Here is an 18,773-nt window from a genome sequence, read left to right as displayed (position 1 = left end):
AAAACTACATTTAGCTAAGTTAACAGTGAAGTTGTAGTGCGCCAGTCTCTCAAACAATGCTCTGAGACGCGTCAAGTGCTGTTCCCACTCGTCACTGTACACCACTAAGTCGTCAAGATAGGCTTCTACTCCTTCTAAGTTGTGGGTCAACTCGTTCATTATACGTTGGAATGAAGAAGCCGCGTTACATAGGCCGAAGGGGGTGACGAGGTAGTTAAACAATCCATCTTGAACAGTAAAAGCAGATATTTCTTGAGCACGTTCAGTAAGCGGGACTTGATAATAGCCTCGTAAGAGATCTAAACGGCTGACAAACTGGGCTCCTGACACACGGTCAATAAGGTCGTCAATGCGAGGTAGAGGATAACCATCAGGCAAGGTGACAGAGTTCACTTTCCTATAGTCAGTGCACATCCTGAAACTACCGTCAGGTTTAGGCACTAAAATACAGGGAGATGCCCATGGACTTCAGTGTCTGATGAAATCTCTCTAGAGCACCTTGTGACTGTGGATGATAACTGGTTGAAAGTACAGACTTTATTCCTAGGTGGGATAATGCTTCTCGAAAGATCTTAGAAGTGAAATTAGATCCCTGATCTGATTGTATCTCTCGTGGCAATCCAACCTGGGAGAAAAATTTCATCAGCGCTCTCACAATAGCACGAGCATTAATTTTTCTCATAGGAATAGCTTCGGGATAGCGTGTTGCAGCGTCCATAATAGTAAATAAGTATTGGTTTCCTAGTTTGGTTCTAGGCAAAGGACCAACACAATCAATAATAAGACGTGAGAATGGTTCACTATGCACGGTGATAGGAATGAGAGGCGCAGGTGGAGGTGTGTGCGCTGGCTTGCCTGTCACTTGACACACATGGCAACGTCGCACATGATCAGCTACTGTTTCCTTCATCTTTGGCCAAGTAAAATGTTTTGCCAGTTTACCGAGTGTCTTCTTGACACCCAAATGTCCTCCTATGGGACTATTGTGAGCAAAATCAATGGCTTGTTCACGAAATGTAACTGGTAACACAACTAGATTCTTGACTGTGGTAGAAACACTATCAGCTGACAACTTACATGTATTTTTCTCCATCAAACCTCGCAAACTGTTCCTGAGAGATAGGACCAGTGGGTAATGGAGGAGTAGGGAAATTAACATGGTCTGGACGGTCCTTAGGTCGGACACTTGGTCCAGCCGTCTCTAGAGAGTCTAGATCTGGTCTAGGATAAGTAAATACAGGTGTAGTATACACTGTACTAGTATTAGGCTGCGTCATGCTAACAGCTATACTCTGTACTAATGTGTCAGTGAGGCGGGAAGGTGTGAGCGAGAACTGAGCTACACTAGGCTCAGCCACTAGGCTCACTTCTGCTCTAGTTGCTCTTTCATCTTCATCAAATAGAGTCATACTTCCTAATTGTGACACTAGGCTTTCTGAATCTGAATCATAATCAGACATCTTTGTATGAGCAGGAAACAATATATCTTTAATTAATGCTCTGACAGTTTCAGCGGTGTAATTCCTGTTATACGTCACACCGAGATATTTGGCTACTTGCCAACACGTCTGAAGTTTTAATGTACTTAACTCAGACAAAGTCAGAGTATCAATTAACTGTTTCACTTTAGCATACATCACGAAAATAATTGTACTACGAGAGAGTGATTATGGGAAACTATAATCCTAATAGGAATTTTAGTGTTGGTTGTCTTAGAGATAGAGCTCATAAACAGTATTTCCATCTCCTTGGATCAAGAGACTCAGTCAGGTACATACATCCACCTGGTATGTTGTACAAGACTAAACTCAAAGTCTTCAGATTAGGAAAGTACTCAAAGTGTTTGATCATAGATTCACTAGTATGTCAAACTGGACAATTTCTCCAACACCTTGGATCAAGAGCCTCCCGGACAGGCCCCCATTTGTTACAAAAAACGCGATTCTAAAAGCTTAGAGATCTCCAGTGAATACTAGAAAGGACTGCCCTTCTAGCATCCAGCCTGTTACTGGGTTTTCGTAACAAGTAGTCAGTATCCTTGTCCAATTATCCATTAAAATTCAGTATGGTTCAATAGTGCTTTAGGATTACAACTGGTAGGCTACTAACTAGAGAAATTAAAATTTAATAAATTTATTAAGTAGTAAGTTGTCTAGAGGTATATTATCAAATTAAATTAATTACAACAATAAAAATAAAATCAATCTCTCGAGTTCAATATTATTGTGCTGAAAGCACATATCACATTTATAATTCTTAAGTACCGTCAGGTACATTAACATTTAATAACATAATACAAATATATACAAGTAAGTGTGTGTATGCGTGTAAGTGCTCTTAAGTAGTTAGCTATGTCTCAAGACTCGAATAAGACTTAAACAAGTGACTGACAAAGTCCTCAAATAAACTAACTTCTTGACCGACTGGCAACCCGAACAGTCTGCTTGAACAACAAAGAATTCTAAGCCCAATAGCAATGCAATATCAAGCGACTGCAACACAGAATCAGGAACAAGGAGATAATATAACGACACTAAGTAGGGACCATCTGCAGATCCTCCACAAAAGTTACAAAACTCCCATAATACTGAATCTTTGTTCAGCATAGGTAAAACTGTGACTGTGACAATACACAGGAACCAGTACAAAATTAGGTCAGAAGCTATAGCTCGGGACCTGAGATGTTCAGAGTGTCTATGTGACACACAACCTCAGTACAACGTCGAAAATCACTAAGTCTATACAATGTTCTGTGAACAAAGTTCTACAGAACTAACAAGAATAATGAGACAGACAATCTGTCCAACCAGCAAGCGAGTCTCCAGCAGACTGTCAGACAGACAAGCTGTCCAACCAGCAAGCGAGTCTCCAGCAGACTGACTATTTCACGAGAGGTGAGGACACCCCCCCCTCGATCACGTGATAGCTACGTGGACAACTGCAGCTCAGAAGCCGGCAGTATAACGAGCGACAAGCGATAATTACAGTAGTTTGACAATCAAGACTAACTGAGCACATTTTATATACATCCTAACAACATAAGCTAAATAACAATATAACAGTCAAATAATAATATAAAGTCATACATTTACGATTTAGCTATTATCGCAAATATAAGCAATATAAAATTATATGAAAAGATAATATACATTACATATATACATAATAATCATTGTAACCCATTCAGGGGTTGCAACACTAGCAGCTGAATTACATGTAGGTGTGAACTCTTGTAATAGACGAAGCGTTCAGTGAATGGTGAGCACATTAAGTTTTTTTTTTCTAATTCTCTCTATGATCCCTAGTGGAAGAATGGTTGGGTCACTGATGTATGGGTAGTAGCGAACAAGTGCAGTAATTTACCAACTGATCAATTGAAGGTAATTACTCTTGTACTCGTCTATATGTACTCAATATGTAGTTGCAGGGGTCCCGTCCCTTCGCTGGCCGTTACTATTATATTAAATGTAATTAAGCTACTTAGGGTGATACCTAAGACCCGGTCTGACAAGTAGTGGTAGTGATGGTAATGGAGGAGGGGGTAAGTTTATTCAGGTTAACACAAATACAGTTACATAGATTATCATACATAGCAGCATATGTGTAGGAACCTAGGATAACCCCTAGGGCAGTGGTTCCCAAACTGGGGGTAAATTACCCCCTGGGGGTAATTTAACCATTTTTGGGGGGTAATGGAGGGGTGACAGAAAAAAGTTATGAATTCTGAAAATCAAGAATACAATGCGGTACCGGTATGAGGATTATTGTTAACTTTGTCTTAGTATATAAAGTTGTAAAGTAAACCTATTATAAGTAAGTAATAAAGTTAAACCAAATAACAAACATCAAAAACTAATATACAGTATTAGAAAAGAAGAAATATATAGCTAAGTGTGTGGAAACCCAAAAGTATTTTGACAAGTATGCTTCAGGACAAAAGTCACTCAGTAGCCCAGATCGACCTGTCAAGTACGCGTCACTCACTTCCTGAGGCTGCCTCTATTTCACACTGTCAGTTTATCTGTGAGCATCAGCCGAGGTAGACATAAGCTGGTATGTATGTGTACTGCCCTGTGCAGTATATAGTTAGTATTTACCCACTGTTACTGTGAATTTGTAGCTATTATTAATTTTATATATAATGTATGTGTGGTTCTTACGTTTTCAATGGTTTTGCTAGGATTAGCAGAGTATGCGAGGCTGTATACGTTCACGTTTAGCCATATATATCAATAATAACAACATTTTGTGAAAGGGGTAACATGCTTTATGTGGCATGTTAAATTGGGTAACAAGCTGAAAAAGTTTGGGAACCACTGCCCTAGGGGGTTGTGGAAGTGGTGTGTGTGCGGGTGGTGGGGAAGGAGGTGGGGGTTGTGGAAGTAGTGGTGTTGGTGGTAGGGAAGGAGGTGGGGGTTGTGGAAGTGGTGGTGTTGGTGGAGTTGTGTGTGTGGGTGGTGGGGAAGGAGGTGGGGGTTGTGGAAGTAGTGGTGGTGGGGTGTGTGGAAGTGGTGCTGTTGGTGGAGGTGTGTGTGCGGGTGGTGGGGAAGGAGGTGGGGGTTGTGGAAGTAGTGGTGGTGGTGGGGAAGGAGGTGGGGTTGTGGAAGTAGTGGTGTTGGTGGTGGGGAAGGAGGTGGGGGTTGTGGCAGTGGTGGTGTTGGTGGAGGTGTGTGGCAGCTAGTGAGATGCTGGAGGCTGGGTTCATCACACCACAACAACCAGTCTCAGACTTTCACACGTCGGTCACAGTGTTTACGGACTCTCTCTGGCCTCCCACTGACCACAAAACACGTGAGTTGTCATTATTACATGTTTACCATGAAGCATGGATGAATAGTTACATAATATTCTAATAAAACTTTAAGCACATACACCTTTAGGTGTATGTGCATGCGTGAGCACTCATTAAAGTGTGCTTGCTAACTTCAGCTGCTCGGTACATTCACTTACCCACCCAATATGTCTGTGAAGGTCGAACTTTATCCTATTCGCCCCGATCTTTGATCGTCAATGTCGTGGTGTAATGACTCCTGCCCTTGTTATGCTTCGTTATTTCTATTATTATTAAAGATTCGCCGGTATTCTCCCGGCCCGGGCCTTTTCCAAGTGGTGGCCCGGCCTTGGCTCCCTCTTTAGGGAGTGTCTGAGACCTAAGTCTCCCATGGGAGGAGGCACAAGTACCTCCTCATCTTTGGGACTAACTGTCCCCAGGCCTAGCCACAAGCTAGGCCTCTCTGGTCTGCCATCCCCGCCCCAAGGGGGCAAATGGGAATGACAGTCTTATGAGCTAAAGGCTCGGGCTCAGGCACCTACCCTACCCTAGAAGGGTTAGGCATGGTGTCGATCTCGTTATTTCTATTTGTAGCTATGTCACATGCTACCAAGGTTTGCTTGCATGCTACATAAGGATATTTCTTTATTATTAATAATACTGGAACGTTAATAACTCAGCTTAAGAAAGCCAAACAGTTTGGCATATTTCCAATGATTTTTTATATTTCCCAGGATGCGACCTACATTAGCCAACTTAGGCTCAGGTTCTAACGTTTGTCGTTCCTTCTCTACCATCACAATGAACTGATGTCTCCTTAAGACGCTTCGTAACTTTTAAATCAGCGTCAACTTGTTCAAAGATGACCCACATCTGGGAGAGGAAACTTATGACGGCATTTTAATCGGTTCTGGACCAATGTCTGCGTTGACGATGTCCCTGGGTATCTTGTACGTTGTGATCATATATTCATATGGTCTGTGTCTCCTGCACATAACATGTACAGTACCGATCAAGGATACTTTAATCTACAGAAAGGGATTAAAGTAAATCTCAGTATACTAGTATATAGAGTAAGAGATACACCTCGCAGTGTACATACCCTTGTCGTGTGAGATTTAGTTCGTTGAGCCTATCATCATTATCATCGTTGTTAAACAATGTATTGGTAATTCCGCTCGTAATTTTTAATGAGGTAAAACACCGGAAAATTTTTGACAAAAATATCAAATTTTTTGACCCTGAACTGCCTGGGAGGCAGTAGTCATCCTAGCACAACGCACGTAATGACTCCATCCTCTTCTCCATGTGAAGGTGACATAAACCTTGAAGGTCATCTCTTACCCCTCTCTCCATGACTTAAAACAAGTTACTATGCAACTCATGATACATTTTTTTTAATATTCCGCGAAGCATGAGTGGGCATGTCCAGGTTGGTAATTAAGATGTGTTAGTTAAACCTGTCTCATTTATTCTGTCTCTGTGTATGTAGTCCTCTGTGTTCTCCCATTCCTTGTGTGACCATTCTCTCTCTCTCTCTCTCTCTCTCTCTCTCTCTCTCTCTCTCTCTCTCTCTCTCTCTCTCTCTCTCTCTCTCTCTCTCTCTCTCTCTCTCTCTCTCTCACTCTCTCCCTCTCTCTCTCTCTCTTTTACACAGGGTTTGACAAGATTAAGGATCCCTAGCTTTATTGACAAGCTATTTACAGGTTAAGGATTCCTAACTTTATTGGCAAGCTAAGAGCTGTTACCTACATCAGCTCATTTGAAAGCATTTTTATTGTTATGAGACATGCAAGTAGGGAACAGGATGAAGTTGGAGCCATCTATGGGCCAGCATTTTCGTTTGATCAACTGACTTTATCTCGTTGACATCATTATGCTATACGAATGTGTTCCATACTCGAGTCATCCTGGGTATATATGATCTCAGATGGAGTGATGTTCTGGAGAAGGGTACAGCCAGAGTGAAGTTGCTGCTTTCTGCCCGTCTTGTGGCATAAAATCTTGTTTCACGCTGTCCTCTCTCTCTCTCTCTCTCTCTCTCTCTCTCTCTCTCTCTCTCTCTCTCTCTCTCTCTCTCTCTCTCTCTCTCTCTCTCTCTCTCTCTCTCTCTCTCTCTCTCTCTCTCTCTCTCTCTCTCTCTCTCTCTCTCTCTCTCTCTCTTGAACCAACACATTTCTAACCTCGTAAATCATCACAAATCTTGAAACAGGAAATGAAAATTAATTGTACCGGCCCGTCCTGGACCAGTGTCATATACATTGGAAGCTCTAACTCCGTAAGTGTCATACAGCTCCTGGGGAATGGAAGGCAAATAAGTTTGATCCAGGGAAGAGGAAGACGACTCCCATTCCTTGAATGGAGAACCCTTCGCCAGCGTCAAAGTACCCTTCCCAGTTGTTAATAAAGACGGCATTTAACCTGCCAATTCACTCCAGGGATACTGTAATCCCTTAAATGGGGAATACAGCATCCCTGCGTAAACTTTAATCCATACAACAGGGAGTTTATACACTTAAGAATGTATAAATGCCTGTGTGCATGTACACTGAGAGATGCACATCTTTTAGTGTATATATGTAGCTTTAAGATGTACGATAAGGTTCTCGAAGCCAGGAGCTGAGCCTCAGCTCCTGCAACTGCATATAGGTGAGTACGTAAAGAGACACTCCTTTTGGTGTATATACACCAAGAAATGCAGAGAGAGGGCACACCTCTCGGTGTATATACACTGAGAGGACACACCTCGGTGTATATACACTGAGAGGACACACCTCTCGGTATATATATACACTGAGAGGACACACTTCTCGGTGTATATACACTGAGAGGACACACCTCTCGGTGCATATACACTGAGGACACACCTCTGTGTATATACACTGAGAGGACACACTTCTCGGTATATATATACACTGAGAGGACACACTTCTCGGTGTATATACACTGAGAGGACACACCTCTCGGTGCATATACACTGAGGACACACCTCTGTGTATATACACTGAGAGGACACACTTCTCGGTGTATATACACTGAGAGGACACACTTCTCGGTGTATATACACTGAGAGGACACACTTCTCGGTGTATATACACTGAGAGGACACACTTCTCGGTGTATATATACACTGAGAGGACACACTTCTCGGTGTATATACACTGAGAGGACACACTTCTCGGTGTATATATACACTGAGAGGACACACTTCTCGGTATATATATACACTGAGAGGACACACTTCTCAGTGTATATACACTGAGAGGACACACTTCTCGGTGTATATATGCACTAAGAGGACACACTTCTTGGTGTATATACACTGAGAGGACACTTCTCGGTGTATATATACACTGAGAGGACACACTTCTCGGTGTATATATACACTGAGAGGACACACTTCTCGGTATATATATACACTGAGAGGACATACTTCTCGGTGTATATACACTGAGAGGACACACTTCTCGGTGTATATATACACTGAGAGGACACACTTTTCGGTATATATATATACACTGAGAGGACACACTTCTCAGTGTATATACACTGAGAGGACACACTTCTCGGTGTATATATGCACTGAGAGGACACACTTCTCGGTGTATATACACTGAGAGGACACTTCTCGGTGTATATATACACTGAGAGGACACACTTCTCGGTGTATATATACACTGAGAGGACACACTTCTCGGTATATATATACACTGAGAGGACACACTTCTCGGTGTATATATACACTGAGAGGACACACTTCTCGGTGTATATACACTGAGAGGACACACTTCTCGGTGTATATACACTGAGAGGACACACTTCTCGGTGTATATATACACTGAGAGGACACACTTCTCGGTGTATATACACTGAGAGGACACACTTCTCGGTGTATATATACACTGAGAGGACACACTTCTCGGTATATATATACACTGAGAGGACACACTTCTCAGTGTATATACACTGAGAGGACACACTTCTCGGTGTATATATGCACTGAGAGGACACACTTCTCGGTGTATATACACTGAGAGGACACTTCTCGGTGTATATATACACTGAGAGGACACACTTCTCGGTGTATATATACACTGAGAGGACACACTTCTCGGTGTATATATACACTGAGAGGACACACTTCTCGGTGTATATACACTGAGAGGACACACTTCTCGGTGTATATATACACTGAGAGGACACACTTCTCGGTGTATATATACACTGAGAGGACACACTTCTCGGTATATATATACACTGAGAGGACACACTTCTCGGTGTATATATACACTGAGAGGACACACTTCTCGGTGTATATACACTGAGAGGACACACTTCTCGGTGTATATACACTGAGAGGACACACTTCTCGGTGTATATATACACTGAGAGGACACACTTCTCGGTGTATATACACTGAGAGGACACACTTCTCGGTGTATATATACACTGAGAGGACACACTTCTCGGTATATATATACACTGAGAGGACACACTTCTCAGTGTATATACACTGAGAGGACACACTTCTCGGTGTATATACACTGAGAGGACACTTCTCGGTGTATATATACACTGAGAGGACACACTTCTCGGTGTATATATACACTGAGAGGACACACTTCTCGGTGTATATATACACTGAGAGGACACACTTCTCGGTGTATATACACTGAGAGGACACACTTCTCGGTGTATATATACACTGAGAGGACACACTTCTCGGTGTATATATACACTGAGAGGACACACTTCTCGGTGTATATACACTGAGAGGACACACTTCTCGGTGTATATATACACTGAGAGGACACACTTCTCGGTGTATATATACACTGAGAGGACACACTTCTCGGTGTATATATACACTGAGAGGACACACTTCACGGTGTATATACACTGAGAGGACACACTTCTCGGTGTATATACACTGAGAGGACACACTTCACGGTGTATATACACTGAGAGGACACACTTCACGGTGTATATACACTGAGAGGACACACTTCTCGGTGTATATACACTGAGAGGACACACTTCTCGGTGTATATACACTGAGAGAGATATATAAGCCTCGAAGTAAGCACTGTGTCCATTCTGCTCAGGTATGAGGTTGCAGGACCTGGCTGAATTTCCCCAAGATCCTCCACGCCAGACACTGCTTGCGTGTTCCTATGTCGTTCATGTGAAGGGGATGCCTAACTCCGGTGAAGGGCTCTTCATCCAGGGAATTGGAGGTGCTCTCCACTTCCTTGGATCAAAGCTGATAAAATACAAACTCGATCTCACCCAAAAGTTACAAAATAAAAATGTAAAATTATGCAATATTGTGTAAGTTCTCAGTAGTAGTGTAAGTTCTCAGTACTAGTGTAAGTTCTCAGTACTTGTGTAAGTTTTCCTGGTAATGCTCTGTATACTTAAGGAAATTAAACCATCAGAGTACAAAACAAATTCTGGCCACAAAATAGAGCGAAACACCAACGTCAAAGACCTGGGAGTGATTATGTCAGAGGATCTCACCTTCAAGGACCATAACATTGTATCAATCGCATCTGCTAGAAAAATGACAGGATGGATAATGAGAACCTTCAAAACTAGGGAGGCCAAGCCCATGATGACACTCTTCAGGTCACTTGTTCTATCTAGGCTGGAATATTGCTGCACACTAACAGCACCTTTCAAGGCAGGTGAAATTGCCGACCTAGAAAATGTACAGAGAACTTTCACGGCGCGCATAACGGAGATAAAACACCTCAATTACTGGGAGCGCTTGAGGTTCCTAAACCTGTATTCCCTGGAACGCAGGAGGGAGAGATACATGATTATATACACCTGGAAAATCCTAGAGGGACTAGTACCGAACTTGCACACGAAAATCACTCACTACGAAAGCAAAAGACTTGGCAGAAGATGCAACGTCCCCCCAATGAAAAGCAGGGGTGTCACTAGCACGTTAAGAGACCATCCAGTAAGTGTCAGGGGCCCGAGACTGTTCAACTGCCTCCCAGCATACATAAGGGGGATTACCAACAGACCCCTGGCAGTCTTCAAGCTGGCACTGGACAAGCACCTAAAGTCGGTTCCTGACCAGCCGGGCTGTGGCTCGTACGTTGGTTTGCGTGCAGCCAGCAGTAACAGCCTGGTTGATCAGGCTCTGATCCACCAGGAGGCCTGGTCACAGACCGGGCCGCGGGGGCGTTGACCCCCGGAACTCTCTCCAGGTAAACTCCAGGCTTTCTAATTATTGTATATTTTGTGCACTCGGCGATTTAAAATAATCTTAGAATGAACTTTTTTGGGTTATTTTTCGTTAATTCTACATAATGTTCAGCTTATTCATGTCAACAACATCTAAAATCATATGTACATTACCTAAATAAATCCTCTTATCCTGTTAGACACTTGTGCCAGTCATCCACCTTTACAGCCTGGTGGTGTTTTTTTTATTGATTTTAATGTTATTAGATGAATTATTTTATCGTTTGAGATTTTCTTGTGGCTCTGTGGAATACTTTCTATGAGTTTTATATTTTTTGACGCTCCCATTGAGGAGGATGAGGTCAAAAACTATAAATCAAAACTTGTGCCCACCAAAATGCTTTGGTAAAGACACTTGTTGCTGCATTTCTGTGCCGCCTTGGTGGAGTTGGTAGTCCAGCTCTGCTGGTGCTTTGCTTCAGTGTTCACCTGACCTAAGGCCTTGGAGTGTAGAGTCACTGTAGACGTCTGGGTCTACATCTGCCTTGAACATCAGTTTTTTCTTCCCTAGGTCGTTTGTCCTCATCACTGTCCCCGCCCCATGTATTAGCTAGGTCGAGGGAAAGCCTGTTGTTGTTGACTCGGATGGTAGTGTGCGGGTCCCGCACACTACCATGATATCAGTAAGATAAAATAAGATTTTGTCCGTATTTTTAACCCTGGAGGATTAGCCACACAGTATAACCCAAGAAAGTCAGTAGTACTTCATCGAGGACTGTTGTCTTATTTTAATTGTGGTCCTTCATGTTTCTCCCCCAGGATGTGACCCACACCAGTCGACTAACATCCAGGTACCTACGTGCTTGCTAGGTGAACAGGGACAGCAGGTGTAAGGAAACGCCCTTACCGAGGACTGAACCTTGGGCACTCAGTGTGTGAGGCAAGAACGCTGCCTATCAGGGGCGTTTAAGCCAGGATTTCAATCTCGGAGGCTTAAAATCTGGAAGGGAGGCTTAAAAATAATAAGGTGTTGAACAAAATCAAATAATTCGTTTTTAAAAACATATTTATTCAGTAAACTATCGTGCGTTCTTAGTCACTAGTCATAAAACAGTGAAAATTAGTCATTAATTAAAAATAAAAACGTTTTTGCACCTGGGGAGCTTTTACTCCATCCGTGGTTTTACTCACCTAGTTGTACTCATCTAGTTGTACTCACCTAGTTGTACTCACTTAGTACTCACCTAGTTGTACTCAGTACTCACCTAGTTGTACTCACCTAGTGTACTCACCTAGTTGAGGTTGCAGGGGCCGATACCAAGCTCCTGGCCCCGCCTCTTCACTGGTCGCCACCATGTGTATTCATCTATATGTACTCGCCTACATGTGATTTCAGGGGTCGTATTTCTGACCCTGGCCCCTGCGTCGTCGCTGGTCGCTACTGGGTTCACACTCTCCTGGCTTCGAGAGTCTTGTTGTACCTCTTCTTAAGAAAATGTATGCATCCTGCCTCTGACGCTCCATTTTCCAAGTCGCTTCCCTTCCTGACCATCATAAGACTGAAGAAATACTTCCTAACATTCCTGTGACTGATCTGTGTTTTCAACTTCAGCTGTGCCCTCGTGTTCCTGTTTCCCGCCTCTCAAACAATTTGTCCCTGTCCACCCTATCAATTCCTCTCTAGTAAGTTTATTTAGGCACATGTACACATGAGCACAATTATCATAGTGTAAATTATCTAGGATAACCCAAACAAAAGTCAGGTTAGGTAATTTTCACTATGCATGATAATTGTTATTATATCACTGCTAGTCCTTTCCTCTAATATCATCAAGTATGTCCTCAAAGGACCTACCCCTTAGCTTAGGAACTAATCTCGTTTCAAACTTCTACACTTTATCCAATTTCTGGATATTCTTAATAAGGTGTGGGTTCCATAATGGTGCTGCATACTCCAATAAAGGTCTGCCGGGCCTGTCTGGCTCTGCCGGAGTGTAGGCAGGTGTCTACCAGATCTAATTGGGAATTATTGTTCCACTTGGTTTTTCCTTTATAGTTCCCGTCTATATATGGTGTCGCATAGCTCGATTGCTAGAACACTCAGCTCACACATTGAGGTCCGTGGTTCGATCCCCGTTACGGGTGGAAACATTAGGAAGTGTTTCCTTAAGACACTTGCTGGTTCCGAATCTGCACACAGAACTCGCTCCCTAGGAGAGTAAAAGACTGGGCAGGCGGTGTAAAAATACCCCCAATGAAAAGTAGGGGCGCCATTGGTACACTAAGAGAAAACACCATAAGTGTCCGGGGCCCAAGACTGTTCAACAGCCTCCCACCAAGCCTAAGGAGAATTACCAATAGACCCCTGGCTGCCTTCAAAAGGGAGCTGGACAGATACTTAAAGTCGGTGCCGGATCAGCCGGGCTGTGGTTCGTACGTTGGACTATGTGCGGCCAGAAGTAACAGCCTGGTTGATCAGGCCCTGATCCACCGGGAGGCCTGTTCGTGGACCGGGCCGCGGGGGCGTTGATCCCCGGAATAACCTCCAGGTAGATCAGTAAACTAGATACCAGGGTATTAGTGGACGGGTGTGGGTCGCATCCTGGGACAAAATTGACCAAATTTACCCGAAATGCTCACCACAACAAGCGGCTTTCTATATAGTAGTATGTCATTGATGTCAACTATGGTCTGTGTACCATGCACATGTAGAAATAAAGATTATTATTATTATTATTATTATTATTATTATTATTATTATTATTATTATTATTATTATTATTATTATCATTATTATTATCAGTGAGACTTGAGCTTTGATGACCCTTAACACCCACACATCCAGCAACTTGTTGATGTTTTAACTTGTAAATATATTTTAAAAAGGGTGTAAAACTATGTAAGTTCTTGAATGCTTTGTTAAAAATACCTAAACCAGTGTAAATTATCTAGTTGAGGTATGTAGATACATTTAAATGTCTGGACCAGACGTGTTAACCCATTTCAATACCCTCAAATGTTAACACATTTAAATGTCTGATTTAAATTAATGTAAACACATTAATTTATATATTTTTTGGTATAAATCATCATTACATGCCATTTTTATATGAAGATTTGTCAGTGTTGCAAATTAAACATAAATAGGCAGATAGTGATAAGTTATTTCACCAAGGTTTAAATATGATAATTTGCTGTATAAGGATAATCAAGCAATTTTAAAAGGCTTCCATTACTTGTTTATTATATTGTGTTTATTTTGTTCTGCATATGCTAGCTGTTGTGATGTGCTTAAGGCATTTATTATATATCTCTTTTGATATATCTATCTTATCAATATATCTGCAACATTATTCTGCATTTCGTCTCCTGTTTTAACTTTTGAAGGTTTCTGTATTTAATCATTTTTCTTGTGGTGGCGGAGGGAAGATGAGGCATTTCAGCAGTTTGTGAATCTAAAACTTATGTTATAACTTTTGACCCCAAGAGTGAACAGTTAAAAATAATCTGTATGACCTAATCAAGTAAACCTAACCTAACCTAACCTAGCTAATCTAACCTAAACTAACCTAGCCTAACCTAGCCCAACGTAAGATAACGTAACCTATCATGACCTAACCTAACCAAAGCAATCAGACTAAGTCATCCCAACCTAAAATATTTTAATCACCCAATTCTAGCAAACCTAACAATCCAAACCTAAACTAATTAATCTCACTGACTAATCTCTACTTGGTGGCCTGGTGGCTAAAGCTCCCGCTTCACACACGGAGGGCCCGGGTTCGATTCCCGGCGGGTGGAAACATTTTGACACGTTTCCTTACACCTGTTGTCCTGTTCACCTGACAGCAAATAGGTACCTGGGTGTTAGTCGACTGGTGTGGGTCGCATCCTGGGGGACAAGATTAAGGACCCCAATGGAAATAAGTTAGTCCTCGATGACACACTGACTTTCTTGGGTTATCCTGGGTGGCTAACCCTCCGGGGTTAAAAATCGGAATGAAATCTTATCTCTTATGGATGCTGCACTAGTTAGCTTGTAGTCCTTTGATTGTTTTTAAGCAAATGAACATACAGAGTTTATATAAGCATTACCAGTATTTCAGAGAACTGTTTTCATGGTTCAAACTAGTAAAAATTTTAAATTTTGTTTTATTGCAAAACTGTTTTCACTCTACGGGGGTTCATTATAGAGCTCATAAATCGAAAGATCCTGGACTTTCATTCTGGGGAAAGATGAAGCATATCTTCTTATGCTCAGTAATAACCCACATGGATACAGAAATTCTGTAGCATGTTCACCGGTCACAGAAACTTGGGAGAGTAATTGATCTGTATACGTATTTCGACCCCCTTCTGGGATCCTCTTCAGCAGATGTAGAGGATCCTAGAAGGGGGTCAATATATACAGAACAATTAATCTCCTGAGTTTGTCTCCATGTGGGCTATTATTGAATATTGACAAGTGTTTATTGCACTTTACTTATTCATATCTTCTTGTACCCAGTAAAAAGAGACCCCAGTGTTCAAATTCAGATTCAAAATTCAAATTTTTTATTGCGTTACATAGTATACAATGTATGATTTATATGTTGTTAAGGACGAAGAAAACCACTAACGTGCCTGAGCATTTTGTTCAGTTAGTCAACTATTGTGCATCACATGCTAGGTGATAGTCAAATATGATAGACTTGGTGGAACTTTTTACCCCTGGTGGCTCGTCCGTGTATGACACTGATACATTTTATACAGTTCAGAACTGTATTTCAGTATTCATCTGGTAGCAGCACTTCCTCTAAAATGTCTTGGGTTTAGCTGAGGTATTCTTTGCTACAGAAATGCCCAAAACACATCACATCACAACAACGTCGCGTTTACTCAGTATAGATTTGATTAACTGATGAAAATTAATGTTATGAATCATAACTGAATAACTACAGAACTGTTTTCTGTATGCCTAACAGGTTTATCTTTTGATTAAACCTTTTTCCTAGTTTACCTGGAGAGGGTTTTGGGGGTCAATGCCCCCGTGGCCCAGTCTGAGACCAGGCCTCATGGTGGATCAGGGTCTGATCAACCATTTCATTCTATATGTATGATTAGTTACAGACTTTAAATGGAATTTTCTACTCACAGGATACATCAGGAGGGGATTGGAAGTGTCCATGGCATAACCTTATTGAAAATGGAAAATGAACTAAATCTTTGAGACCAGCTCCATGAGAATCTTTTTTTTTTTTTTTTTTTTTTTTTTTTTTGGATGACCCACTAATGTTTAAGGAAAGAAAACAGTTGTTTGACTGTTCTGCAAGTACAAATGGTGAAAGCAGTTATTTTTTTGGTGCCAGTAAGTGTTGGTTTAAGAATTTTAAAGCAAAGCTGTACAGTGTTCAGCTGATAATAGTCAGTAGTACCTGCAAATTTTGGGAATATTATTATTATTATTATTTTTTTATAAACTGGCCATCTCCCACTGAGGTAGGGTGGCCCAAAAAAGAAGAAACATTTTCACTATCACTCACTCCATCATTGCCTTGCCAGCATATATGATTCCAGTTTTCTTCATAAATATATTTTTAAAGGTTTTATATTTCACCATATACTGTATATATTTGAAGTTTAATTTATTTAAAACAGTAGTAATAAATTATTTTTTCACTACTATATTTGGGAATCTTCCAATATTTTAATATTTCTATGACAGTGTGCAGCATTTTTAATTTTGCATGCTTTTTGCTTTTTCCCATAGTATCTGGAAATAGAAGAATGCAAAAAAATTATTCATTTGTTTGTGTGTGGACTTTGCATGCACTTGTCACATGGTCATATGCTGTATATTAAATTAAATTTATAGGGAGTGCCTCTGTTAGTATACCAGCTGCTGTATACGAGACTTATTCAGTAATGTATAATAAACCATCATATAACAATGCTTTACTGAACTGTATAATACCTTCTGTTAAATTTATTATATAGTACAGCCTCTCCTCACTTAGCGACATACTCATTTACCGACGCCTCGGACTTATGACCAGTATTTATACCTAAATAATGTATGTTAGAGCTGATTTCCTCTATTCTGTTTATTTCAATATACAGTACACTACTGTATAAACATATTTAAATACGTATATACCAGAAATGTTATAAATGGTGCAAAGGTGACATTAAAACAATATCAAAGATGGTTGACACAAACCCACTACCATTATAGTATGCTCCTCATTTAGTGACGAATTCACTTAACAACATGGTTTTAGGAATTGAACTCCTTCGTTAAGTGAGGAGAGACTAATAAATTATGTTAAATAAGCAGTTCAAGCATACAGTATTTTATTTTTATCCCAGCAGTTCAAGTAGCATGAGAATGCTGTCACTGCGGCCTTGGGTGAATTCCACAGGACGATTAGCACATAGAAGTGCTGCAGGACAATGGGTCCATCGAAACATCCCAGGACGATGGGTACATCAAATTACCACAGTTTTACCATCAACAGAGGTTCCAGGACCTAAGTGTTATCCTCTTATTGGCTCTCTCATGGACTTGATCACTAGTAAAGGTGCGCAGTTAGTCATTTATTTAAAAATAATTCAACTAAAAAATTTTTCCTTGTTTACAGTTTTTTGTGGGTATTGAACATTTGTACAACTTTTTCATCATTAGTCTTATTTTGCATAATTTGATAGCACCTACTATAATAAAATGCAAAATTATACTATATTTTTCATTGGTAGGGCTTATTAAGAGTATATCTCAGTATTATATGCTGTGCTCTAACATATATAGGATAGACCATGTGCCAGATGCCTTACATTCATAAGTTTCCTCTATTTATCCTCTTGTTTGTATTAACATATTCTTCAGCTGTGTGTTTGAAACATGCAAGAAGCATTGCATCTTCTAACCACTCATACATATAAGGTAATTTATTAGTGGGTCCAGAGCACAGATTAACCAACAATAAGAGCTGTAACAAAGTTGAACAAGAAAATTTTAACAAAATTTTATTGACTTGGATGAAGTGGCATACGCATTTATTATAATAATGTTTTGCTTAAGGGAAGCTTTATCAGGTCATAGAGAAAACATGTAAACTACTTTTTGTAGAAGCCCTCTGGGTCAGGTGAAGAGTGAAGCAAGGATCCAGGTTGAGGGACAACTTCGGTAGTTGCTTAGACAAGGTTATGTACTGGGCGTGAGGTTTTGTAAGCATGACTGCACCCTAGTTTTCTTCTACAGTGGTGGTTCTTAACCAGTGGTACCATTACCCCTGGGATGGGTGTGAAAAAGCGGAGCGGGGATAGGGGTATGAGACTGAATTGTACAAATTAAACACTTCCATCCAAGGAACAGGAATTAATATGATCACTGTCAGAAATGTTGTCAGCCTTCACCCAAAACATGTAGATTTGTATAAATCACATTTAGAATGGAAATTTTGCTAATTTCCTCTTTTTCAATGAGGCTGCTGGTGCGGGAGAAGAACTGTCTATCGTGACTGAAGTGGCTCATCATTTTCAGGAACTGATTCTTTCTTTCCAGGGTTATTTTCACCATGGAATAAAGAAGCTTTCTGAGAAAAACTAAAGTTTTAATTAAGTTATTTTTGACAAGGGTTTATGAAAAAATTAAAACTGAGGAAGATATTGGTCACTGAGAAAGATTAGGAACTACTGCATTATTGTGTTGTAGATCTTGATGTAGCTGGCTTTGATACACTTTCTTCTGACCCTATTACTTTCATGCACATCGTTGAATCTTGCACACAAATATTATAGTCATACAGCAGTAAGAAATGATGAT

General features: G+C 40.8%; 1 protein-coding gene across 13 annotated transcripts in view; it reads left to right on the top strand.

The window, feature by feature from the left end:
- Window positions 1-4,655: 4,655 nt before the first annotated feature.
- LOC128687363 (cytochrome P450 302a1, mitochondrial-like) overlaps window positions 4,656-18,773 on the top strand; it is a 47,238-nt gene continuing 33,120 nt past the window's right edge. For 4 of the 13 annotated variants that reach the window (XM_070092652.1, XM_070092653.1, XM_070092641.1 and 1 more), the window contains exons 1-2: window positions 4,656-4,791; window positions 17,321-17,529. In XM_070092652.1, the coding sequence (XP_069948753.1) occupies window positions 17,331-17,529 (199 nt within the window). In that variant the 5' untranslated portion in view covers window positions 4,656-4,791; window positions 17,321-17,330. Of the gene's footprint in view, window positions 4,792-13,777; window positions 13,869-13,906; window positions 13,927-16,105; window positions 16,317-17,317; window positions 17,530-18,773 lie in introns of those variants that run through there. The other 9 variants (XM_070092648.1, XM_070092644.1, XM_070092646.1 and 6 more) reach the window with 9 other exon arrangements.

This window comes from Cherax quadricarinatus, chromosome 40 (genome assembly GCF_038502225.1).
Source record: "Cherax quadricarinatus isolate ZL_2023a chromosome 40, ASM3850222v1, whole genome shotgun sequence".
NCBI lineage: Eukaryota > Metazoa > Arthropoda > Malacostraca > Decapoda > Parastacidae > Cherax > Cherax quadricarinatus.
This window is presented reverse-complemented; position numbering and strand designations above follow the sequence as displayed.